At 40.0% G+C, this 27,458-nt stretch overlaps 1 protein-coding gene across 1 annotated transcript in view; it reads left to right on the top strand.

The window, feature by feature from the left end:
* Positions 1 to 3,631: 3,631 nt before the first annotated feature.
* LOC128733834 (titin homolog) overlaps positions 3,632 to 27,458 on the top strand; it is a gene marked incomplete at its 5' end in the record, with an annotated part of 102,662 nt that continues 78,835 nt past the window's right edge. The window contains 2 exons of the mRNA XM_053827652.1: positions 3,632 to 3,814; positions 5,441 to 6,312. Coding sequence (XP_053683627.1) covers positions 3,632 to 3,814; positions 5,441 to 6,312 — 1,055 coding nt within the window. The remainder of the gene's footprint in view (positions 3,815 to 5,440; positions 6,313 to 27,458) is intronic.

Here is a 27,458-nt window from a genome sequence, read left to right as displayed (position 1 = left end):
TGCGTCACCTATATATGCGGTCGTGTCTTGTACACAACCCCTCTGATTTTTTCCTCTCCATCGCTTGTTGGCATTCCCCGTCAAAGCAATCATTTCGTGCGCTCGAAGTTTCCTCACCTAGCACCGACTAGGTGCCCAGCGTATCCCACTCTATCCATCTTTGACGATCGAAGCATCTCGCTTCACAGAGGAAGGTAGAACTGTCAGAGGAGAGGAGAGGACAGAGGAAGGTAGAACATCCTGTACGCGCGCGTAGTTTTCGGCTACTTGGTTATGGTCCGAGCCGATATCCGCATCCCGTAGGGGGCATACGTTGGTTATGTTCGAGAAAAACTGGCCGTCAATGAGATTTGGGTAGATTCGGTTTAAGGTTCGTGTTGCAAACGGCTACAACAGAGGGGGATTTCTTCCGCTACTATAACGCTATCGTACTCTTTGTGTTCAGGTTATCTACTTTAGTAATAGCACTCTATAATTACAATGTCCTAGGTTTAGTATAGCGATAAGTTTAATTATATATTAAGATACTCACTGTGTAGGCTACCAATTAATATTAAGTATTTAGTTAAGTAATTTAGATACAAGCCAATATTAGCAGCAAAAAACAAACGCCGTAAACGCCGCTCGCAGTTCTAACTATCGCTGATCGGACTCGACCGCCCTTGCTGATGGGATGAGTTGCGATGACCTTACCTTTCGGCCAACAGTTCCTGGGTAGGCTGGAGTCTACGATGACCACTACGTCGTCTAGCGCAATCGGCTTCGTATCGACGAACCATTTCGTCCGTTTTGTGATTTAGGGAAGGTAGTCGGATAACCAGCGCTTCCAGAACTGGTTTGTCAGCGCTTGGAATGTACGCCAGTTTTGCTTCAGGAGGGCTCCACTGTTATCCAATCATCCAATCCAATCGGACGACCCCACTAGAAAGTCTTTCGGTGTGAGTGCTGGTGACGAATCCTCATCGATGGGCACTTGGGTGAGCGGTCGGGAATTAAGTGTAGCTTCCACCTTCGTGAGCGTGGTCCTCAATACCTCTTCGGATGGTTTTGTCAGAGGACAGAAGGCTATTAAGTTTTTCTTCACACTTCGAATCAGCCGCTCCCAGCTACCGCCCACATGGGGAGCCAGAGGCGTGTTGAAGTGCCAACTAGTGTCAGCGGTTACGAAGAAACAATGAAATTGTTTCCCCGGTCGTTTCATGGAGTACCGCGACGCATGATAAAGCTTCGAAGTGCAATTATGCACGAGTTGGTGCTAAGCGAGTTGACCAATTCTATGTGAATCTATGTGAGACAGATGACGATCATTCCACACCTCTTCTCAGTTCTTCGGCCTATTACGACCTCCATAGGGCCGAAGTTGTCTACGCCCACGTGGGTGAAGGGCTGTGTGTAAGCTGCTAACCGTTCCGCGGGAAGGTCGGTCATAATTGGAGGCTGTAGGACCGTGAATTCGTTTTTGCACCTTTGGCAATGTTTTCCGACGCCATTCCGCTTCACTGCGGTAGAGGAAGTCGGGACCTTGGAACCACCCGGATTCTGGGTTAGTATCGGGCTGTGTTTCCCACTTGGTGCCATCGTCTGCTACATTCAGTTTTCACGGTACCCAGCGCCAATCTGCTGCTTCTGTACCATCGAGTATTCCGCTAACCCGAAAGGCAACGAGTGTTTTGTATCGTCGGTGATCTGAATCCAATAAAATTCGTGGTGTATTGGGGTTGAGAGGGATTGCGTAACCGGTCGTAACAACCTAACACCTATGAGAGCTGCTTGTAATTCCAGTCTCGGGATGGAGTAGAATCTTAAGGGTGACACCCTGGTTTTGGCCGCAACTAAAGAGCAGCAGATAGCACCATGGTATCCAAAGCGGAGGAACAGAGCTGCAGCTATACCATTCTCACTGGCATCTACAAATAGATGCAATTGTATATCGGAATTGCTGGGAATCGCCGGCGACCGAAGACACGGTGGGGTCTGACGTCTTCTATCTCAGGCAACACTTTCAGCCATTTTAGTAATTACAGAGCCATACAGAGTGTCGAGGATTTCCTCATCCCATTGACCGCCTGCTCGCCACATTTCTTGGAGGAGAACTTTGACAAACATAAGAAAGTGCAAGAATTCAGTCAATTCGAGAAGATCGAAGATGGTCATGAGAACCTGGAGCATCTGTTGTTTTGTCGGCCGATAACGTCTGGTAAGCAGATCAGGATTGTAGCGATTCCATCCTATTTTGTACACGAATCCGTCGGATGTTTTGCACCACAACATGCCGAGCACTTTCTCCGTAGGCATTGGTCCCATTAATAAATCCATACTCTTCTCTGCAGCTCTGGCAGCAACTCTGACACCCCAGAGCAGAGAGAGATACCAAGATGGATAGTCCCATCTTGTCTATATTTCGGGAAGTGGTCCATTTTGCCCTATTATCCTCTAAGATCATGTTAAAAGCTAATTAAACAGTATAAAAACTTATATGCCGCCCGTGAAATGAACTAAAATAGCTTTTAAATGTTGTCAAAACAGCAGTAGAATCAAATTCCATCCATTCCATACTGTGCCAAATTCAATAATAGTCCATTTTGCCCAATACACCGTTAAATACAAAGTCAAACCTAATTGAAGTAACTTTTATACAAATAAACAAAATTAATTCAATAAGGAAACAGCGATGAAAACTAAATTTGACATTATTTATTTGTCTAAAGTTAACATGATTATATTCACAACAGAAAGTATCAAAATACGCGCACAAAACCGAAAAATTGTAACAATTTTCTTACATTCATCAATAATTTTAATCAAAAATTTATGTACATTGCGCCATCTGGCTGCTTGTTCTAAAAATGGTCGCAGCGTCGCTTACAACACTGTCAAAACCGTCAAAACTGCAACTCGACGCTTCACTTTATTAGTACTCAGGTAGCTGTCACTGCATTGGTGTGCGTGTGTTTCACTAGTGCCCGCTGTTTGTGAAAAGAAAAGTCAAAATTGCCTCCTCTTCCTTCGAACCGCTAGGCAGCGCACCATACGTAAGTAAAAATTTGTGCACGTCGCGGTCGCGTACGGTTTTTTTTCCGCTCGGTATTAAACTCCTCCGAAATAAGGCCGGAAATCGGTCGCGGGAATGCGTTCTGCCCTCGGTCGTTCCTATGGTGCGTAAGTGAATCTAGTTGTGGCCAGTGGAAAAGCGACTAGCAGCAACCAAAATACGGAAAATCTGGAAGCAATCAAGCGGTGTGGAGCGGTCAGCAAAAGACGAACAACAAGAAGAAGCCAAGGTTTGATTCTGCAAATTGAACTCATTCTTTTTTCTGTTTATCTTATCAGTAATTTTTCTCCGTAAGGGAGCCTTAGTTTGCTTTCTGACTGGTGTATTTAGTCTTCGAATGCAGGAATAATTACCTTGATTGCAGGAAAGAGTAACCTTTTGCGATTTCTGAGAAGATAAATGGATCCCTTTGTTTTGTTCAATGAAAAATGAATTAAAAATAGCAGGTCATTCAAGAGTGGTCGGCAGTAATAAAATATATACGCCGTTTTCTTTTGCAGATATTTTAAAAGTTGATCGTTTGTGATGGAAACGAAACCGGCAGAAGAATCGTCTAAGACGAAGGTTCTGGTAGACAGCTCAAAGTGTCGACCGACAGCAGACACTACTGAGAGTGATGCTACGGTAGATGAGACTGGTGTCAAATCTGACAAAGTGAAACAGAAGACTGATACTGCTCACTCGGTGCCCGATGAAGAGGACGCAGTAGAAGAGAAGTTTGAGGATGCTGTTGATTCCGTTGAGAAGCTGGAAACGACTGAGGTAAATAGAGTATTTTAAGCTTTTTTACTGCATCTAGCTGAAGCTAAATTTCTCTGTGGCTTAATTTTGTTGTTTAAGTTTGACTTTAAGCAAAAAGCAAAATTTGAAAATTCATTTGAGCCATTCTTGCTTCTACGGGGAGAATTTTTAATTATAAGAGTGTCCATTGAACGCTTCTTTAGTTAATGATGACTAATTCTCGAGTACTTTTACAAAAACGACGTGACTGATCACAAAAGATAAGAAATTGATTGAGTTATGTTCCAATGTTACTCCTGCACATCGTCTTTACTGGCATGTCAAAAAAAACATAAGTCTGTAACCCGTCTTGCTCAAAAAGTATGTATATTTCTCCTTTTTCGAAAGAGATTTAAAACTCAGAACTGGACCTTTTCAAATAGTTGGCAAAATTTACATTATGAAGTACTGTTTTCCTTTGAATATTGCCTTTTCAAATTTTAAGTTGCGAAATTTACATATGCAACATATTACATATTCTAAATGCCGTTCATCTGGTTTGGGTTCCTGGCCATTCTGGTATAACCGGAAATGAATGGGCTGATGAACTAGCAAGATCTGGAGCAGAAAAGTCGGTTTTCGGACCGGAACCTGCTTTACCAATTGCGGCATGTTGGATAAAACAAAAGATTCGATCTTGGTTTTCATCTGAACATGTACATTATTGGGAAAATCTTGAAACTTGTCGTCAAACGAAAAGTTTCATTGTGAAGCCTTGTGAGAAGGTTGCGAAATTTCTTTTGCAACACTCAAAGGTAAATTGCAGTATTCTTGTCAGATCACTGACTGGTCACTGCAGGCTAAATTATCATATGGCTACGATTCAGCGAGCTGAATCGTTTCATTGTAATTTATGTGAATCCGACTACGGTACACCATATCACGTAATTTGCAACTGTCCTGCAGTAGCACAATTGCGTCATAGGATCTTTGGATCCTACGTCTTAAATGAATCGGATTTTAGGAAACTAAAATTACGAGACATTTTGATGTTCCTTACCGAAAGCGGTATTGAGCTATAAGCTCTTATTTATCATGAGTATACCCCCCAGGGGGTGTACTTTTGATAAGTTAACTACCAAGGATTGCAGTATCCCTTCGGGGGTACAAAAATCTCTCGGTATATATATGTTTGTGTTTGTCCAAATTCCTCATCCACCCCTTCCTATTCCTCCTGTTTTCCTTCCCGTCCTCATCAGGTAAATGATGACACGGGCAAGATGGGCAAGGCACAAATCTTCCACATGATTGTGAGGAACGTGCTGCTCGAGCCAAAGATGCTGATACCTGATACCTGCTGATACTGTTTTCCTTTGAATATTGCCTTTTCAAATTTTAAGTTGCGAAATTTACATATGCAACTTAGTAGGCCATGTTCCAGTATCATAATGATCGTCAAAGTCATTTTTCAAGGTAGCCAATTTAGAAAAAATTTCACAGCTTCTTACAAATTCGTTTCGAGAGCTGTTTATAGAAGAAATCATTAGTAAATTTATCGGTTTATCAAATTAAAGAATGTAGGTATTGCTTTATCATATTTTCTAATTACATCATCTGTTTATATCAAGTCTACATCGATTTTAACCTATTCTTTCCTACCCTCCAAAGGTTTCGTACACAACTGCCAAGGAATCGTCCCGCGCTGATCTGGAATCTATTCCATCCAGCACATCCCTAGCGGCGACAACTCCAGCCTCTCCGGAGAATCCCGTTCCTGTAAAAGCATCCCAGTCGGACTCGTATGAAATCGAAAGTTCACCGGAAAAGACATCGCCCGTCAAAGATTCTCCACCGTCCGGATATAAATATCGGCCCGGACCATCTTCCTCGAAGGTCCCCTCACTAGCAAGAAATGCGCCGGTTGAAATGTCCTCCGAAATCGTTACTGTCGATTTGGATGACGACGATGACGAGGATGATGAGGAGAAAGAAATGAGAAATGTTAGATCCAAACACCGAAACACCTATGAAATCGATGAGGAGGACTATGAGGAAGATGATGATTACTATGATGATCCGGATAGTGATGATCAGGATGTGAATCGTGTGATTCACGAGGTTTGCGATGAACTTAACGCAATGGATGATCCCGATTCGGCAGATGATAAGATGGATGTCAGCTCAGACGAAGATGATTACAGTGAGGAAGAAGTCACTAATCTGGACAGTGGCAGCGCCAAGCGGAAGCATAGTGATTACTCGGAGGACGATGTAGTGTACGGTGAAGATGAAGATGATGATTTCGCGGAAGACGATGATGAGGACGATGATGATGATGAGGATGTGGAAGAAGTGGTTGACCTGGAAGCAGGCAAAGTGCTAAAAAAGCCTGCGCAGGCCACTGGATCGATGGGACAAATTAGTGTTGACGATGAAAGTGAAGACGATGTGCCGCAGGAGAAGAACAGCACACAGAAAGTGAAGTATAAATTGTACCGGAAGAAGCTGGTAGCTAAAATCCTGAAAAGGACCTATAAAATGTGAGTATTTTCTTTTATATAATGTTGACTTAGTTTTTATTAGAAGGCGCCACTTAAATTAACAATGATTGGTATTTATTTCAAATGAATGTTTGATGTCCGCAAGCAGGCACCGATAATTTTATTCGACACCATTCGTTGTTTAGAATTAACTAGAACAATTTCAATTGTCTTTTGACATCTACCTGGCAATCTACCCCAGCATGTTGTCGCTGTAACTCGCATTCCAAGAAAATTCTGTTAAATTAAAATAATGTGATAGTAATTAAATTTCATTACTGTATGAACCCTCAAAAGCTTAGAATTCTTACCCTAATATCAACTAATATGTTTATGATGGCTGCCTATATTATTTTCGGCTCTCGTTCGCCTGACGGCATGTGCGACTTAAAAATAATTACTCTAAATAACTGCAGCATTCCTAGGCTACTTGGCTTGGTTCCCTTAAACTTTAGTGTGTTTTTTTCTCATTCAATCTACTCTTCTTTTCTAGTGTCTAGTTCAAAACAAAAACTGCTAGAAAGCTATTTTGCTCGTTCTTTAAAATTACAATGTTTTCTTTATACCTAATTAACTTTTAACTACCACTGTTTAGAGGTGAACGTGGTGAATCAATTCCAAATATTCCTCTCGGAATCGGTGACAAAATCACGTGCTTCCATTGTCAGCACGTGCCATAATCCAATCGAACCTTTTGTTTTTAGTGAGCCAAGCAAAGTGCCACACTCAGTGCCATGCTTTCTGAAAAACTTCACAGCCAGCTTTTACAGAAAAATTGCAGCGCTGGTGCTACGATCCTATTGACTCTATCAGTTGCTTCAGCGACTGGTTAGTTAGATCAGTGTCATGGCCCGAGACCAACTGCTAGGCCTTATTAGTTAGTGATTATTTAAATAATATTTCTAGAAACGATGATCATTTGTTCTAAGATGTGATACAGGCTTGCGGGATTGTTCAATTTGAATAGAGAAGTATTGGGTGTTTCGGGTAGCATTTTTCACTTTAGTCTAGCCTTTTCGTCGTCGTCGTCGTCGTCGTTGTCAGCATAGAGCCAGGGTGACTCGTACTGCTTCAAGCAGTCATCTCCACACAGAACAGAGGTGGAAGTCCGAACGATTCGGCGATCGAAACTGGTAACAGAGTCTTTTTGCCTTTCTACTATATAAATATATAGTATAAAGGTATAGAAATCACTTGGAAAACCGGAAATGGAAAGAAGGTCCTGCGGGCCGAATGTCATATAGGGGAACTGGGGGGAAAATGAACACCCTTAGCAATTTCGCCTTTTGCTTCCCCAGGAACCAACCAAATGCTGAACGCACTACATGAATTGAAAGCTGGATTCATATTCCACGTAGCAAAATATAAAGATGTTTGAAAAAGGACGATTTGTCATGAAAAATTCCTTATTTTCGAAAGCGTCATATTCGAGCCTAATTTTTTTCGTGTGGGTAAAATGAACATGTCATAGAAAACTAAAGTTAACATGCAGTTTGGATAAATTAAACATTATTTTACCTTATCATTGTTCTACATAAGCTGTAGATATTCAAAAAGGCTACTGAAATTAAAATAGGACTCCACAAAGTTAACATAATGTATCTTCGCCACGTTCATACAATGCTTGACTTTAAACTCGCTTCATCGGTCATTTTCCGTCATTTTTCGACAGACTCGATCATTTTTATTGATTGAATTGTAATTAGGTCCTGGCTGCTGATAAATGGAAATTAAAACATCATTATACACATTGTTCATTTTGCCCCCATAGTGAAGTGTTCATTTTGCCCCCAAAACACCAATTGTTTTCTAGTGTTTATTATAAACAAACAGTTGATAAAAATATTTGAAATTTTCGACAGATCCGCAGGACAGTGATAAGCAAACAACACTAAATGATACCAATAGTCGAAATTCAATTTGTTTCGCCAAAAAAGTTTATATACTATTAGCGGAAATTACCATCGGCGTCAGATTTCAACAAATATTTTTTACTTTTTCAATTTTTTTCACATTAGAAAGCTTATGATCACCACATATTGTCTCAAACAGATTGAAATACTTCTTGGAGAAGATACCTATTGATCTGGAACAGATTTTAATCGGTTTACTGGGAATTTGGCTACCTGTTCATTTTACCCCCCCTGTTCATATTACCCACAGTTCCCCTACCATTCGACTCAGTTTCGAAAACTGAGCATTTTCTGTGTGTGTGTGTGTGTGTGTGTGTGTGTGTGTGTGTGTGTGTGTGTGTGTGTGTGTGTGTGTGTGTGTGTGTGTGTGTGTGTGTGTGTGTGTGTGTGTGTGTGTGTGTGTGTGTGTGTGTGTGTGTGTGTGTGTGTGTGTGTGTGTGTGTGTGTGTGTGTGTGTGTGTGTGTGTGTGTGTGTGTGTGTGTGTGTGTGTGTGTGTGTGTGTGTGTGTGTGTGTGTGTGTGTGTGTGTGTGTGTGTGTGTGTGTGTGTGTGTGTGTGTGTGTGTGTGTGTGTGTGTGTGTGTGTGTGTGTGTGTGTGTGTGTGTGTGTGTGTGTGTGTGTGTGTGTGTGTGTGTGTGTGTGTGTGTGTGTGTGTGTGTGTGTGTGTGTGTGTGTGTGTGTGTGTGTGTGTGTGTGTGTGTGTGTGTGTGTGTGTGTGTGTGTGTGTGTGTGTGTGTGTGTGTGTGTGTGTGTGTGTGTGTGTGTGTGTGTGTGTGTGTGTGTGTGTGTGTGTGTGTGTGTGTGTGTGTGTGTGTGTGTGTGTGTGTGTGTGTGTGTGTGTGTGTGTGTGTGTGTGTGTGTGTGTGTGTGTGTGTGTGTGTGTGTGTGTGTGTGTGTGTGTGTGTGTGTGTGTGTGTGTGTGTGTGTGTGTGTGTGTGTGTGTGTGTGTGTGTGTGTGTGTGTGTGTGTGTGTGTGTGTGTGTGTGTGTGTGTGTGTGTGTGTGTGTGTGTGTGTGTGTGTGTGTGTGTGTGTGTGTGTGTGTGTGTGTGTGTGTGTGTGTGTGTGTGTGTGTGTGTGTGTGTGTGTGTGTGTGTGTGTGTGTGTGTGTGTGTGTGTGTGTGTGTGTGTGTGTGTGTGTGTGTGTGTGTGTGTGTGTGTGTGTGTGTGTGTGTGTGTGTGTGTGTGTGTGTGTGTGTGTGTGTGTGTGTGTGTGTGTGTGTGTGTGTGTGTGTGTGTGTGTGTGTGTGTGTGTGTGTGTGTGTGTGTGTGTGTGTGTGTGTGTGTGTGTGTGTGTGTGTGTGTGTGTGTGTGTGTGTGTGTGTGTGTGTGTGTGTGTGTGTGTGTGTGTGTGTGTGTGTGTGTGTGTGTGTGTGTGTGTGTGTGTGTGTGTGTGTGTGTGTGTGTGTGTGTGTGTGTGTGTGTGTGTGTGTGTGTGTGTGTGTGTGTGTGTGTGTGTGTGTGTGTGTGTGTGTGTGTGTGTGTGTGTGTGTGTGTGTGATGAAAAATGAAAATGTGTCAAATGAAAGGTCTAGGTGTCCCATAGGTCGCTATTGAATTTCATATTGATCGGACTTTTAGTTCAAAAGTTATGTATAAAAATACGAAAAATATGGGACTTCATTACTTCCAAATTTCATGACGATTGGACTTGTAGTTTGAAAGTTACATAAAGAAATGTGAAAAAATAGTATTTAAAACATATTTTTGTAACATATAAGAATCAATTTTATGAAAACCATCACACATTTTATTATTATTTGAAAATTACTGCTGAGATCTATCAAACGAAACCGAGTTATTTAAAATCGGATGGTTCATTCAAAAGTTATTCAAACTTTAACATTTAAGCCCCGTATATTAAACCGTTAAAACGTGTGAAATCAAAACATATCAATCAAATGTTGATTGTATTCAATGTGTGTAATGTATGTATGTATGTATGCATGTATGTATGTATGTATGTATGTATGTATGTATGTATGTATGTATGTATGTATGTATGTATGTATGTATGTATGTATGTATGTATGTATGTATGTATGTATGTATGTATGTATGTATGTATGTATGTATGTATGTAGGTGTGTATGTGATGACAATTTGCAATTCTTAAATTTGCATTGAAATTCAAGAAAAGTGAGAATTATGTCAATTGTCTGAAGTTTTTGAAGCCTCTTAGTGGAATACGAACTCTGAATTTAAAGGAAAGAAAAAACTTTTACCGACTAAATTCCACTATTTAATATTTATTCGCGACAGATACGTATACGCTTTGAAATAAGACACTGATGAAGCCTGCACGTCGTAGGTGAACTACGTATCTGTTGCAAATAAATATTAAATAGTGGGATTCAATCGAAAAGCTTTTTCTTTTCTTTGATTTCAGAATTCAATTGTCATTTTCTTCACTTGCTGTTGCTCACAATTGTACAAAAAAAGCAAAAAGCGAAGAATAGCAGTTAATTTAAGCATGTAGGTATAGTGGTGATAGGATTAAAAATACTAGTAAATTGATTTTTCCAAATAAATTTATACAAATTTCAAACAAATTTTCCGTATCAATAGCTGCCCTTTTCAATCAATAGATACTAGAGCTTAGAGATGTTATATGAAAAATAGGAAGTAAACGTTGCACGGTAGTAATTTTGTAAGATTTATTTTCGTTAGTGACATTTTAAAGGACAGATGTCTTATGTCATGAATCATGTTTTAATAAATAAATCAAAAATGACAAGCACTGGAAATCATATCGATCATATTTCCCATTCTCAAGCATGTTTATGGCGCAGCTTTTGCACTATTTTTCGACCTCATCTTGTTTTCCTAGCCCTCTAACGGGATACATTGGAAAAACGATGCGATCAAGCTAATGACTATCTTTTCATGAAATTACATTCAAAAGAAGCTTAAGTTTTGATTTTCATGCATAAATAATTATCTGAAGGACTAAGAAAAAGTTCAATTTCTCTTTTTCATATCTAATGCTTTATTCAGTTATTTTTTCTAATTCAGATACATATTGCAAAATTCAAGCCAAGCAAACTAATAGCAAAATTTTGAGATTATTCATTGAAACCCGAAAGTTAAGGCCGTCTGTAGACCCGTTAGAGGGTTAATTTCTAATTTTCTATATATATTCATTGAAGTCTGCAAAAATTATCTTTTGTGTCTACATTATTTTTCTATAAATCACGTAAATATTATAAAACTAAATAAGGTGTTCATAAAGTAACATAAATGACGCTTACAAGTATTTACGCACCCAAGAAAAGAAAATATAATTGCTCTACGCAATACGTTGTGAATTTTACTGGCAAATGAGGATTTTGAGGAATACGGAACGGATATTTAAAAATATAGTCAAGTTAATTATAGATGTATCTGGGCAGGCTTGGCATACACTTTTCGCTTCGAGTTTGCTCTTTTGATTACTGCATCTCAGCCAAGCAAAATTTAAAAAAGTGATGTATGGGGCGTTTGTAGAATTTGTTTTTATCTACAATATTGCTGAAGTAAGCATTACTGTGCATTTTGTATTTATGGCTCTTTTTGCTACCAACGGTATTGCGCCCTACAGCGCGGTAAATACTAAAGATAAAACTTCACTTTCTTCAGCAATAATATAGATAATTACTAGCTCTACAAATGTCCCATACACCACTTTTTCAAATTCTGCTTGGCTGAGGAGCAGTAATCAAAAGAGCAAAATCAAAGCGAAAAGTGTATGCCAAGCCTGTATCTGGGAAATTAAATAATGATTATTGCGGCAGTAGAAAGGCTAGGTCACGCCGCTAGGTGGATTAATTCGGGTTTTCGCATAGAAGCGAATAACAGCAATACAAACAGAACGTTCGCTGCCAATCGCATATCAGCCTTCACATGCTTTCGTGTGCTATGCGTTCGTGTGTTTTCGTGTGAAAAAGTGACTCGCTACCGCCAGGTTCGCTAGTATCTGTAGAAAGTAACGTGCACGGGTTTGGATTCCTACTTCCACTTCTATTCCGTAATCTCCATTCAACTCGATCCAGGGTCACAGGTCGCAAATTTCCCAGGCATCCTAAAAGTCGGAAATCACTTTCCACCCTGTTTTGTCATTTTGCTTGCACGTTGGACCTCTCTGTTCTTGCTGTCGGTAGAATTGTTAAATCGAACCGTATTTGTCGCTTTGTCATCACGTGCCTGGCCTACTGCAGCCTACCGACTGTCACCAGATGTAAAAATTAGAATCACTCCAAGCAGTGACTGTTTCCTTCAATAGTGTGAAGAAACTGAAGTTGCAGTCTCTACACCTTGGAGAAGAGGAATTTAAATGTAGCGTCTCAGTTAAATATCTGGGAGTAATCCTAGACGAGAAACTTTCTTGAAGCGCACACTTAGATTAGCAGGGCAAACACTGCCTTACAGGAGGTTTACTCTAAAATGGTAGAAAAAATATGAGGCCTCCAACCAAAAATGGTTTTATGGGTCTGCACCTGGGATAGCCTATGTCTCGTTGATATGGTGGCCAAATCTAAAGACACCACATCTATCAATAACTTGAACAAACTTCAACGATTAGCATGCATGGCCAGGGATGGAAGATCAGTGATTTTGATAAAATCTATGAGTTATCGCCACACGCACAGATCACGATCCGTACAGATCATGACAAACAGTGAATCTTTAGCGTTGATCACAAGATTTTGTTCTCTAAACAGTCTCAGCAGTCGATCATAGTGTTACATTTTACCTAGCTGCGAGAAAAAAAGGTCACACATGTATTGTTTGTATTGCGATTCATGCGATGCACACAACCAATCGTCTGTATCTGTTATATTTCTCAACGCAATCATGCAATGAACATGATCTGGCATGAGGTTTGTCATAATTTGAGCGGATCGCGACAAAGTTTTTGTCGCTTGTAAGTAGTGATGTCAATGAATCTGAATCTCATCGCTTCTATGATCTTGATCGCTAGAAGCGATTTTTTTCCATCCCTCTGCATGGCTATAACTGGAGCAATGAAGAATACACCTCCAAAGGCAATTGAGGCTATCCTACGCTTGCTACTCTTGAATCAACATGTTCAGCTATATTCTAAGAAAAGCGCCGTAATTCTTAAACGATGGAAAAACAAATTGACTGCGTTACAACCGGCTACTTGAGTATCCTGAATCTTCTACCTCTTGGTTTAGCTGCAGATAGGACATCGAACTAGGACATCCTATACACTGTAAGCGAACCTTCTCGTTCGGTATGGGATGAGGGGGGACATAGCGTACCTAGTGGGTCAATCAAGTTCTATACCGACGGATCAAAAATGGGTGTCAGGACAGGTGGTGGAGCGTACGGCCCCAGAACAAGAATACCTACAGCTATGGGAGATTGGTCAACAGTTTTTCAGGCAGAGATAGCTGCTATAATAGAATGCACAAACATCTGTCTAAAAAAGCAATACAAACATGCCAATATCTGCATTTTCACTGACGGCCATGCGGCACTTAAAGCTAAATTTGCTTAAAAATTGTCCGGGATTGCATTTGCTTCTTACGGCAACTAAACCAGGTAAACTCGATAAATTTTTATTGGGTTCCTGATCATTACGTTATAGAGGAAATGAACTTGTGGGCGAGCTAGCCAGATGTGGCTTTAACTCTCCATTCACTGGTCCAGATCCACTCTCCGGAATCTCTGATTGCCTGCTGAAGAGTGAGTTGAAAAAATGGGAGAGCTGAATGGTCTAGCCTTCAAGAGCACTAATAGGACGTATACTGCAATATATCGAAAAGGGCCTATTAGAACCTAGGGAGCTCGCCGATCAGGGTTACTCCCACGCAGCACCATTCGTTGCATGAAGAGTTACGCAACTATAATTGAAACATTCAAATATAGTAGAAATTCGTATTCGTTACCTTTATTGAACTGTTATGTGACTGAAAAAGCGCAAGAGGTGGAGCCTATATGCAACCAATTGTTACACAGATGTTTCTAGGAACATCAATGCGCGTTATCGAAACACAAGCAGCTATTCGCGACTACGAAACTAAAAGAGTTTTCAAGTCTGTTCGTACTCACACGAAATAGTATGTCGCGTTGTCAAAACTTGCGTGAAAACAAAAACAAAAATACTTCCTTCTCTTGTTTTCTTGCACAAAAACCAAAATTATGAGCAACTTCGTAATCGCGAATTATGTTTAGCGGGAAAGTATTTACATTAGTATCCTTAATGCGAAACAAAACTTTAGTTTTTGGGCCTATCATAAACTATTGTATATACCATCCAAAATTTATCGTGCAAAATATAATTTTGCTTCGTATTATTACATGCGCCCTGTGAAATTTTTTATTTATTAATTTTCAAATTTAAAGAGTTAAGCCAGCCAAATTAAGATTTCGTTTGCGATGGAAAAATGCGTTGTAAAATCAAAATCTGTAATTATTTGATATTTTAATAAGGCCATTACAAACATTTTTCAAAGTTTTTGTCCTTCCGATGCTACACATTTGAGGGGGGGAACAAAGAGATTTTTTTATATACGCAAAAAAATTAGGATTATTAGGAATTTTTTTTTTGCAACTGCTGCTTGGGACTAGGTCATCCCTGATTGGCACCTGTCTCGCTTCAGCTCCCAGCCTACACACGACGAAGGCGCGTATGTCCTCCGCGAGCAGCGTTACAGCTTTAAATCCATTATACCAGTTTTATAAGGGGTTTATACATTGTCTGCTTCGTACGGGGACGTATGCTTCTTGCCAAATGGTTATGATATTAAAGTCATCTGTGGAGCCTACGGGTTTGCTACCAATGCTAAAAATCGTACCTCGCATTTCGATTCACGCTTATCGGATAACCACCCAAGCAACAATGTAAGTTTTATTGTACTCTTATGGTGGTCTTCAAGACCAATTTTAATCTTAAATACCATCATAAGAGTGTAATAAAACCCAAATTGTTACTTGGGCACCTCAAGAGTGATGTTGAGAAGTATGCAGGGGAAGCTACCACCTTTTCTCAATTTTCACCGTATCTCAACGCGATTCCAGAATGTCTCCGAACGTGCACAAATTACACCTAATTAATTAATTAATTAATTATTTTGTCCGGAAACCGTATTCGTGCATTATCTACCATAGCTGCTCTCGGTCGACTATATTGTATGCTGCTTTGAAGTCAATATAGATATAATGCGTGGGCACGTTATAGTCCCGGTATTTCTGCAAGATCTGTAAAAATTTGGTCCATAGTGGCACAAGCGCCCATGAAAATTCCCTGTGAAACCCTGTGGTAGGTGACATCGATGGCAGCCGACGTAACAGGATTTGGAAATGTAGTCGCTTTATGACTTGAAGCTCGTGTAAAAATTTATAAACATATGAGCCTTTCAACACGATTTTAAAAAAAACGTGCTGGTGCTCGAACCAAATTATTGCAATTCGAACCCTTTTCGTAAAAATATGGTTTAGTCGTTGCGGCGATCGAGTAAATTCGATATAGCAAACTCGTTAACAAGTACCTGGTGCTCGTTGATATGATCATCTCTACAATTGGGTGGTAAATAGATCACCCAAAGTGCCCAAAGTGAGATTGACCATGATGACTTTGACTCCCAGTTGCTCCAGATAAAGTCGCAAGAAGCGCTTTCGAACAATTGTAATATTTCCGTAAGATGGTTTTTTCTAAGTCCAGCTATATCACAGCAATGAAAAAGCCATCTATTTTGGTTCAAAAACCATGCACGTTCTAGTAGTAAATTAGCAACGGTCTGTCAAGTATAAAGTTCAAAACGGGGACTGCGTCATCGGATGAATTGTTCTGAGAGTTATCACTCTATTGACCTGTGACGGCGCGTGACCGGTCATTGGTTTTTCGATCATAAGTCAGGATCAACTAAAAGTAATTATTCTTTTACCAGCAGAGAGCCGGAAGGGCCTGGACTAAACATCGCAGATTCGTTAAGCGTCTCGACACACGCAAGTCGGCTTCAACCTGATCGAACCATCTAGCATGTTGGGCCCCTCTATTGTTGGTGCCGGTGGGGCTTTTGTAAGAAATGGATTTCATTGCACTATCGTCCGGCATCCCTGGGACGTGACCGACCCACCATAGTCTCCCAACTTTCGCCAGGTGTACGATGAGAATCTTTCCAAGTAGGGCCTGCAACTCGTAGTTCATACGCCTACACCACTTTCCGCTATCCGTTTGTACTCCGCCAAAAATTGTCCGCAACACTTTTTGTTCAAATACGACAATTGCACGTATGCCTTCCGTAAGCAAAGTTACTGTCTCAAGTCCGTAGAGGGCTACCGATCTGATTAGCGTTTTGTATATCGTCAGCTTTGTGCAACGGCGTATGCTCCTTGATTTGAACATCTTACAGAGGGAAAAGTAGGCTCGACTTCCAGCTTGAATGCGTCGTTGAATATCCTTACTCGTATTATTGTCGACTGTGACCAGAGATCCCAAATATACGAATTCATCAACCACTTCCAGTTCATCGCCGTCAATAGTCACTGTCCATAGGAGGTAAATGTTCTTTTCTCTGGAGCCTCTCCCTGCAATATGTTTAATTTTAAGCTCATTGATTCGTAACCCTATCCTCCTAGCCTCCGTTTTTAGTCTGCGAAGGCTAGGGATTGGCTACTCTGGCTGAAGATCGTTCCGCTCGTTTCGATGCCCGCTCGCCGGATTGCACCTTCAATAGCGATATTGAATAACATACAGGACAGGATTCGAAAGGACTCGAGAGTGTCCCCGAAACGCGCACGTAGCACATCATATGCTGCTCTGAAATCCGCGAAAATATGATGCGTGGCCATTTTTGTAGAGCTCTGCCGGGAGTCTGTCCTTGCTGGCGGCTCTATTATTCTTCAGCTGATGAATTTCTCGCCGGACCTCTTCGAGATCGGGAGCCAGCACACTGTTGTCGTTTGTAGGCACTCCGAGGTTAACTTCCGTTGCGCCTTCTGTTGCTATATCGCCGTTGAGGTGCTCATCGAAATACTTCTTCCACCTGTCGATCAACTCGCGCTCGTTTGTGATCAGATCCCCTCTCTCGTCCCTATACATGTCAGGTTTAGGTGTGTAGCCCTTACGAGTTTGGTTCACCTTCTCGTAAAACTTGCGCGTCCCGAATAAAAAAGTATAGCGAAAAAACATTAAATTTCACTGTTACAAACATTGAAAAACTTCGAAAAACCACATTGAAACAGTGAAAATCTTTGTAAAAGTTACACTGAAGTTACCATGAATATCGCCGTTTTCACAGTAAATTTTAATGGAAACCGCCAATTTTACAGCGAATAAGGGGGTGATTAAGTGATGTAACACTACCCGAATAAAAATGTATAGCGAAAAAACATTAAATTTCACTGTTACAAACATTGAAAAACTTCGAAAAACCACATTGAAACAGTGAAAAACTTTGTAAAAGTTACACTGAAGTTACCATGAATACCGCTGTTTTCACAGTAAATTTTAATGAAAACCGCCAATTTTACAGCGAATAAGGGGGTGATTAAGTGATGTAACATTAAATTTTTCGGCTTTTTCCCATACAAATAAAAACCAAAAACAGTAAAATTTGTGGTACATTCACTATAAGTTTTACACTGTTTTACAACGAAGTTACAACGAAATTTAAGATAAGTTCTGCAAAAAAATTGTAGGCTTTCGGATTATTAGGACAAAATAAAACCGGCTGATTAATTACGGTATTTCATGTTTTTGAAAAGGTATGATGACAATGAATTTGATAGGCTTCGAACTATTATGATTTTCGAGCCGCATTCATCGCTCATATTAGGAAAGTATTAGAGGTCACTACACCTACTTAAACAAATTCCGCTTTTTCCCATTTACGCCTTATCTCTATCTGTTAGATCCTATCGACTCTTTATTTCATTATTGTCTTCTATCGTTCCCTCTGTCAATTGTAACATCTACCGTTATAAAAACTTAATTATATGCCTGACACCTCATTCGATGTCAAGACGTAGAAACAACGAGATTGATCTATTTCATAGGAACGGAGCCTTTCCCCGAACACCCGCGTTAAGAATCACGGCTAATATGTTGACAGACGAACAAGTATGTCGCAAGCGCCTGCATAGTGTCGTCGTCCCGTCAGTAAAACGAATTAGATTAAACTTCTGGCTCGTCGGTTTCTACAGTAGACGGAGGAAGAGACACAATTTGTGTCTACAAATAACTCAACCTGCCAAGGATTGGACCTTAGATAGATTATTTCCTGCTTCGAAACAATTTGCATTGTTGCCGAATTATATGAAAATTTTTCCAAGAACGGTACAGTGAAGTTACAGCATAAAGTGTTGGAAACAGTAAAATTCATTGTAATCGTAAAGTTTTTACATTAATATGAAAAATTTTCTAAGAACGGTACAGTGAAGTTACAGCATAATGTGTTGTAAACAGTAAAATTCATAGTAACCGTAATGTTTTTACATTAATATTCGTTATGCATTCCCGGGTAGAAATGCATAACGAATATTAATGTAAAAACATTACGGTTACTATGAATTTTACTGTTTACAACACATTATGCTGTAACTTCACTGTACCGTTCTTAGAAAATTTTTCATATTAATGTAAAAACTTTACGATTACAATGAATTTTACTGTTTACTACACTTTATGCTGTAACTTCACTGTACCGTTCTTGGAAAATTTTTCATATAATTCGGCAACAATGCAAATTGTTTCGAAGCAGGAAATAATCTATCTAAGGTCCAATCCTTGGCAGGTTGAGTTATTTGTAGACACAAATTGTGTCTCTTCCTCCGTCTACTGTAGAAACCGACGAGCCAGAAGTTTAATCTAATTCGTTTTACTGACGGGACGACGACACTATGCAGGCGCTTGCGACATACTTGTTCGTCTGTCAACATATTAGCCGTGATTCTTAACGCGGGTGTTCGGGGAAAGGCTCCGTTCCTATGAAATAGATCAATCTCGTTGTTTCTACGTCTTGACATCGAATGAGGTGTCAGGCATATAATTAAGTTTTTATAACGGTAGATGTTACAATTGACAGAGGGAACGATAGAAGACAATAATGAAATAAAGAGTCGATAGGATCTAACAGATAGAGATAAGGCGTAAATGGGAAAAAGCGGAATTTGTTTAAGTAGGTGTAGTGACCTCTAATACTTTCCTAATATGAGCGATGAATGCGGCTCGAAAATCATAATAGTTCGAAGCCTATCAAATTCATTGTCATCATACCTTTTCAAAAACATGAAATACCGTAATTAATCAGCCGGTTTTATTTTGTCCTAATAATCCGAAAGCCTACAATTTTTTTGGAGAACTTATCTTAAATTTCATTGTAACTTCGTTGTAAAACAGTGTAAAACTTATAGTGAATGTACCACAAATTTTACTGTTTTTGGTTTTTATTTGTATGGGAAAAAGCCGAAAAATTTAGTGTTACATCACTTAATCACCCCCTTATTCGCTGTAAAATTGGCGGTTTCCATTAAAATTTACTGTGAAAACAGTGATATTCCTGGTAACTTCAGTGTAACTTTTACAAAGATTTTCACTGTTTCAATGTGGTTTTTCGAAGTTTTTCAATGTTTGTAACAGTGAAATTTAATGTTTTTTTGCTATACATTTTTATTCAGGTTTCTACCCGGGTAAATTTTTCGGCTTTTTCCCACCCGAATAAAAAAGTATAGCGAAAAAACATTAAATTTCACTGTTACAAACATTGAAAAACTTCGAAAAACCACATTAAAACAGTGAAAAACTTTGTAAAAGTTACACTGAAGTTACCATGAATACCGCTGTTTTCACAGTAAATTTTAATGGAAACCGCCAATTTTACAGCGAATAAGGGGGTGATTAAGTGATGTAACACTAAATTTTTCGGCTTTTTCCCATACAAATAAAAACCAAAAACAGTAAAATTTGTGGTACATTCACTGTAAGTTTTACACTGTTTTACAACGAAGTTACAATGAAATTTAAGGTAAGTTCTGCAAAAAAAATTGTAGGCTTTCGGATTATTAGGACAAAATAAAACCGGCTGATTAATTACCGTATTTCATGTTTTTGAAAAGATATGATGACAATGAGTTTGATAGACTTCGAACTATTATGATTTTCGAGCCGCATTCATCGCTCATATTAGGAAAGTATTAGAGGTCAGTACACCTACATAAACAAATCCGCTCTTTCCCATTCACGCCTTATCTCAATCTGTTAGATCCTATCGACTCTTTGTTTCATTATTGTGTTCTATCGTTCCGTCTGTTAATTGTAAAATCTACCGTTATAAAAACTTAATAATAAGCCTGACACTCATTCGATGTCAAGACGTAGAAACAACGAGGTTGGTCTATTCCATAGGAACGGAGCCTTTCCCCGAACACCCGCGTTAAGAATCGCGGCTAATATGTTGACAGACGAACAAGTAAGTCGTAAGCGCCTGCATAGTGCCGTCGTCCCGTCAGTAAAACGAATCAGATTAAACTTCTCGATCGGTGGTTTCTACAGTAGACGGAGGAAGAGACACAATTTGTGTCTACAAATAACTCAACCTGCCAAGGATTGGACCTTAGAGATTATTTCCTGCTTCAAAACAATTTGCATTCTTGCCGAATTATATGAAAAATTTTCCAAGAACGGTACAGTGAAGTTACAGCATAAAGTGTTGTAAACAGTAAAATTCATTGTAATCGTAAAGTTTTTACATTAATATGAAAAATTTTCTAAGAACGGTACAGTGAAGTTACAGCATAAAGTGTTGTAAACAGTAAAATTCATAGTAACCGTAATGTTTTTACATTAATATTCGTTATGCATTTCTACCCGGGCATACAAATAAAAACCAAAAACAGTAAAATTTGTGGTACATTCACTATAAGTTTTACACTGTTTTACAACGAAGTTACAATGAAATTTAAGATAAGTTCTGCAAAAAAAATTTAGACTTTCGGATTATTAGGACAAAATAAAACCGGCTGATTAATTACGGTATTTCATGTTTTTGAAAAGGTATGATGACAATGAATTTGATAGGCTTCGAACTATTATGATTTTCGATTCGCATTCATCGCTCATATTAGGAAAGTATTAGAGGTCACTACACCTACATAAACAAATTCCGCTCTTTCCCATTCACGCCTTATCTCAATCTGATAGATCCTATCGACTCTTTGTTTCATTACTGTCTTCTATCGTTCCCTCTGTCAATTGTAAACACCCTTATTCTTGTTTTCGTTCGAATGACATTCGATTCGTATTCTTGTTTTCGTTCGAATCAATTCGAACGTTCGAACGCCCCTTCCTTTTGCTCATACGAATATGAGAATAGTGCTTCCCGATTCATTCGAAGCAAACTATTCGTACGAATGCAGGATCCGGCCGTAAACAAGAATAAAGGTGAAAATCTACCGTTATAAAAACTTAATTATATGCCTGACACCTCGTTCGATGTCAAGACGTACACAACGAGGTTAGTCTATTCCATAGGAACGCAGTCTTTCCCCGAACACCCGCGTTAAGAATCGCGGCTAATATGTTGACAGACGAACAAGTAAGTCGCAAGCGTCCCGTCAGTAAAACGAATTAGATTAAACTTCTGGCTCGTCGGTTTCTACAGTAGACGGAGGAAGATACACAATTTGTGTCTACAAATAACTCAACCTGCCAAGGATTGGACCTTAGATAGATTATTTCCTGCTTCGAAACAATTTGCATTGTTGCCGAATTATATGAAAAAATTTCCGAGAACGGTACAGTGAAGTTACAGCATAAAGTGTTGTAAACAGTAAAATTCATTGTAATCGTAAAGTTTTTACATTAATATGAAAAAATTTCTAAGAACGGTACAGTGAAGTTATAGCATAAAGTGTTGTAAGCAGTAAAATTCATAGTAACCGTACTGTTTTTACATTAATATTCGTTATGCATTTCTACCTGGGGTGTCATTAGCCCGGAATACTTGTTCCAGCTCCTCACGATCTCTGTCCTCCTTCTGGCGCTTTTTCCTCCTCAGGATCATGGTCAACTCATTCCGCGCTCGTCGATACTTGGTCAAATTCTCTCTGGTGGATATGCTTAGATAGTGACTGCTTAGGTGCTGACAACCTACTTACTGATAAAATGGCGGTAGCGGTCAGGTGGAAGAAACATTTCCAGACGCCGTTGAATGGAGTAAGAAAAGTAGAAACAGGATAATAATTGCGAGCGATATCAAGCTGTAGAACCACCAATGCAGGAGGAGGTTAAAAATGCAGTTAGTATGTTGAAAAACGGTAAATCATTGCCATGATCTGGGCGGATGAACAAATGCCGGAGGACAACAAGGACATCGATTCGAGTGTGAAAACTATCGAGGTATAACATTGGTCAATTCTGCATGTGAAGTGCTCTCTCGCGTATTCTATTCTATAGACTGAAGCCGTTATCGTTCCACGATGGGTCAGATATTTATCCTGTGTTAGTCATTATACAAGTTCCAGAAGTACAACTTGCAGACGCATCGTCCATTTGTGGATTTTAGGGCGGCGTACGATTCAGTCCAGCGAAATGGACTGTGGCAGATAATGCTAGATCATGATTTTTCGACGAAATTAGTTGAGCTGATTCGTGCGACGCTGGATGGGTCAAAATGATGCGTCTGAGCAGCGGGCTAGACTTCAACAACTTTCATAACGTTGGATGGGTTGAGGTAACTCTCTAATCTGCTATTCATCATTGCCTTGGAAGATGCAATATGAAGAGCAAACGTGGACTATCATCACGAAATCTCACGTGCTTCTTGGTTTTGCGGATGACGTCGAGATCAGCGGAATCAACCGTAGAACAGTGGAAGAAACGTTTTAAATGGGAAGCAGCGAGATTGGGACTTACCGTTAATACCAGCAAAACTGTATTTCGTGGTTGCTGGTAGGGAACGCGTGAGTTCAAATGGTGTTGGTGCCGAAGTGGAGCTTGATGTGTAACGATATATAGAAGTGATGGAATGTATATACTTTGGTACGCTCGTGACAAGTGGCAACCATGTCCAGGACCGACAGTAATTTTTAGTAACACTCCACTATTTTCCAATGTGCAAGCTTGGAAATATTGCATAGTGCATAGTAATATATAGTAATGCATAGTAATAATTTGTGAATTCGTTTAGTCTTGATTCTACAGAGACGCTCAAAGATAATTCTTTTGATTATTTTAATAAATAAGATATTTGTTACTAAAATCTTTTAAGGAAGTCCAATCGACACCAACCCTTGGGGTTTTTACATTTGGACTTTTTTCCCCGTGTTGGGGACTTACCACTGCGACCATTCTTTTGATCTATTGTGGTGTGTCCTCTTTTAATTTCAGTGAATTGATGTAGAGGAAGAAGATTGAGTAGAGCTTCTAAGGCTTTAGAGGGAGTGCTACTCATAGCTCCTGTTATGGAGATGGTAGCAAGCCTTTGTAACTTGTTCAACTTAATTTGAGCCGTTTTTTGTTTACATTTGGACTTGGTCAATGAACAATCTGCCTCAAGTCTGAGGAGGTCGATTATCGGGCATTCGGATTACTGGTAGAATGGATTTATGTTGTTCTAAAGTAGTGAAAACTTTTCTGGGAATATCGGGCGCCAGCAAGATACTATCACACAAACATAATAATGCTCATGAGCTCGTAATTTTAATCTGCTGCAATCTATCCTCAATTCTAGAAATACAAACTTGACGCCGCTAGTTTCCACTATCAGAAAAAAATACAATTGCCAGAATGCAACTGCAATACCATTATGTGCTGCTTTCAGATGCCGTTCTGTGATACGCTGCTGTTCATTCGCTTTAATCAGTTTACTGTCCTTCTGGTTGATGTTACACGTTTCAGGCAGAAACCAAAGGAAGGTCGGTTTCAATGACAAACCACACCGCCATCCACCGGGGTTTTCATTCGCTCTGCAAGCGCATTCTGGAGAGATCATTTTAGTGTAATTCAAAAATTCATTCAACTTTCTATTACAACCGCTGCGCTGGCTGCAGTTTTGCTGCTGATGACCGAGTTGTTGTTGAGCTCTTTCATCGCCTTCGCCACGACGCTATAAAGGGGTCGCGACAGCATTGCCGTCGGATTTTGACCTTCTGTTTTTCTTTATTATTTTTCTATCCCGATAATAACTGTTCAAATTGAATGAAGTTTTTTAAATGTTCAAACGAAGAATTGAGATAAGTTTGAACGTAATTAGTAAACACTGAATCTAGAACTCGGAGCTATTGATTCGATCATCTATAATAATTGATTTATTATTTACTGATTAATCTCTGCAGATCGGTTACCGCAGTAGATTACTACAATTACCTTCTGGGATATCTTTGTATACTAGTCATCACACTTATTTTCCGCGACAAGTGAAGGCTATGCGGCGCACTGTATGGTGTGACTTGTACATTTGATACAGAACCATATCCAACGACAGTGCATTACTGCAGTAGATCCCATCTGTATAGACTATCGTAATATCGAATCAAATCGCTTCTATCGTAGAACGGTGATGCGCGGTGGTCGATATCGAAGACAGAGATAGAAGAGAATCGTGTGTATATTATTAAAAGTCAACCGTACCGGCTTTTTATTGCTGACCTTGCATGAATTTGTAACAGCAACATCCGCCGAGGAGCACACTTTATGCAATCTAATTCCACCCGAGGAATGGCAAACGCATCTCTTGCTAACAGATCTTCGAACTGAGGGTTTTCTTTCATGTCACTGTCTAATCAGCCGGTTATTTTACTAATTATAGATTATCTTTGTGTGTTGTTAGATTTGAACTTTATTATAGATGACGTACGATCTGGACTGCTGGATAAAATTGAACTTTTTTCGATGATAATTTTATACTTACAATCTCCGTTTTCAGGATCAACCTCTCAACAAATTATATATGAGAATTGTTATGCAATCTTACAAAATCAAGGTAAAGAAAACAAAGTCACCACCAGAAGAGATTTGACCTCTATGTCCACCTAATAATCTATTTATTACGGCGATATTAAATGATTGCAGCAGATCAACAAACCTTATCAACTAATCGGAACTTACTGCTAGAAGCTTCATTCGAACTAAATTTCGCTGACCCTTCGTCTTTCAACAGACGAACCGACAAATTAGCAACCAATGGCAAACCGGCGTGAATGAATATCGTCATCAACATCATCATCATGCCAGTCGAAGTGGATTATCAAGAACGAAGCAGTACACCACACATGTCCAATCAAAATAATAACAAACGTGTTGTGTCGTCAGCCGCCGGTGCACGTTGATGGCCATGGACGCCCTCAATTGTTGCAGGCCACTAACTCTTGTTCTGTGCTGTCTTTTTTTTTTTGGTCTTCCTCATACGCTCACTGGCTGCCTCCGCTCCCGGCACCACAGGGCTGACAAATGACGGCAAACAACGAGGTGCTTAAGAGTTCAATGTTTACATATTCATCACGGTGACTTCTCTGTCGAAGCTACAAAAGTGGACAAATACGTTACACAGACAGATTGTACCAAAATCGATGTCCACAAATGAGTGCTCCCGGTTGTGATCCAATTTCGACGGACGTGGAAATGCATTTGGCAGTGCTGTGCCGTGGCATTGTAAGTTGATTATTTCCTCCCATTCAACCTGCCGGTCGCGGCCCGCAGCAGCAGGGTCGCGTTGAAGCACACACGGCGGAGTCAGTACGAGTACACTCGTACGAATGGTTTTATAGGAGCTGGAATGGAACGGAAATCAACGACAGCGTTGGCGTTGTTGCTGCTGCGCGAGTCCTTGATTTCAATAAAGTCAATTGAAGGACGAGCGTTAAATGTTAGATGTGTTCAGAGTAGTATATCATAATACGTACGGCTTTGTTCGGTACATGCGATGCAAGTGCCAAGTACACAGCATATTATGGTTCAATTAAATTCACCTTCGATGCTGCCAGAGTGCGAAGGTAAGCTGACTTGGCAGCGTAAGCGCAAAATGCTAAGATTTTAGTACCGAATTTATCTGTCAATAAGTCAATAACTTGTAACAGTTATGGTTTGAAGAAATATTTTTTCCGAAAAGAGTTCAACAAGCAAACAAGATGCCGCAAGTCGCCGCCACATTGCCCAACGATTTGCCGATTCGCCAAAGTGAGCGTGAAGTTTTCTGCCAAAGGTCAAACCCGAGCTGGGGAGGAATTAAACTTAGTCCAACCAAGCGCCGGTGACCATTCCTGGTGGCATTTCGAACACACCATCTGACGACGATCGAAGGTCTTGAAGATGCCAACCGTGTTATTTTCATCTCATTCGAGCGCACGTTTCCAATCGGCAGGTCTGTCAGTAAGTTAGTCTGTTAGGCGGCTTACTACTGATGCACGGCATACGGTGGTCTATACGGCCGTGATAGTAGCACTAGAGCCGTATGGGTTGGTTAGGTTTGGTTCGGCCACGGTTGGCCCTACACATCGTATCTCCAGCGTGGAACGTGTTTGTGTTTAGAGTTTTACATGAACGTGATCTCTGCTTCGCTTCGACCCGGCTACGATGTTGTATGCACGCCGCTGCCATTCCGAAGTAATAGTCTGCGCGCCTAGTTCGCAGAGGGGCGATCGCACTGCAAACGCAAAAGGGTGAGAAAACTATGTCAAGGTTGCTTCTAGTCGTGGAACTCTCCGTATCGCTCCGTACGGCTCTGACTCTGTGCGACGGCAATGAGAACAATTAGCTTCAATCGATCTTTCAGTACCATTTGCGCAAACTATAACTATAACCAAGCTCTAAGAACAAATCAGTGACTTATTTTAGTTTACCTACGTCAATTGTTTGGTTTTTCAATAACTTTGAATGTTTGGTTCGATTTATATTAGTGTCAGCTTTGAACTGAATGCGTGCCTTTTAGACAGTTTATTGCTTCCCCTGTTTTGCCACACGAAGGAGGTAATCAGAAGAAATGTTAGTTTCATAGTTATCCTTGACTGTTCGTCAGTTTTATGAATATTGAAATATACCACAAAGGGGGTGATTAGCATTATTGCAGTGACTTGCAGTACGGCAGTTGCCATTCACGTGCGTCGATCTGGTCGACTAACGCGTGAATAACATGGCTTAAGGAGCTGTAATGCAAGTGGATTAAACCTGGTAGTTTGCATCAATCACAATATTCAAGGAGATTAACCCCAACTGAGGTTGGATGTAAAATAAGTTGATTTAACAGGAGGTGAAATGAAGGCAGACCTAAAAGAAGTCCTGTAAAAAAATTAAT

This window comes from Sabethes cyaneus, chromosome 2, assembly GCF_943734655.1.
Source record: "Sabethes cyaneus chromosome 2, idSabCyanKW18_F2, whole genome shotgun sequence".
Lineage (NCBI taxonomy): Eukaryota > Metazoa > Arthropoda > Insecta > Diptera > Culicidae > Sabethes > Sabethes cyaneus.
Note: the sequence above shows the minus strand (reverse complement) of the source record. Positions and strands in the feature narration are given on the sequence as shown.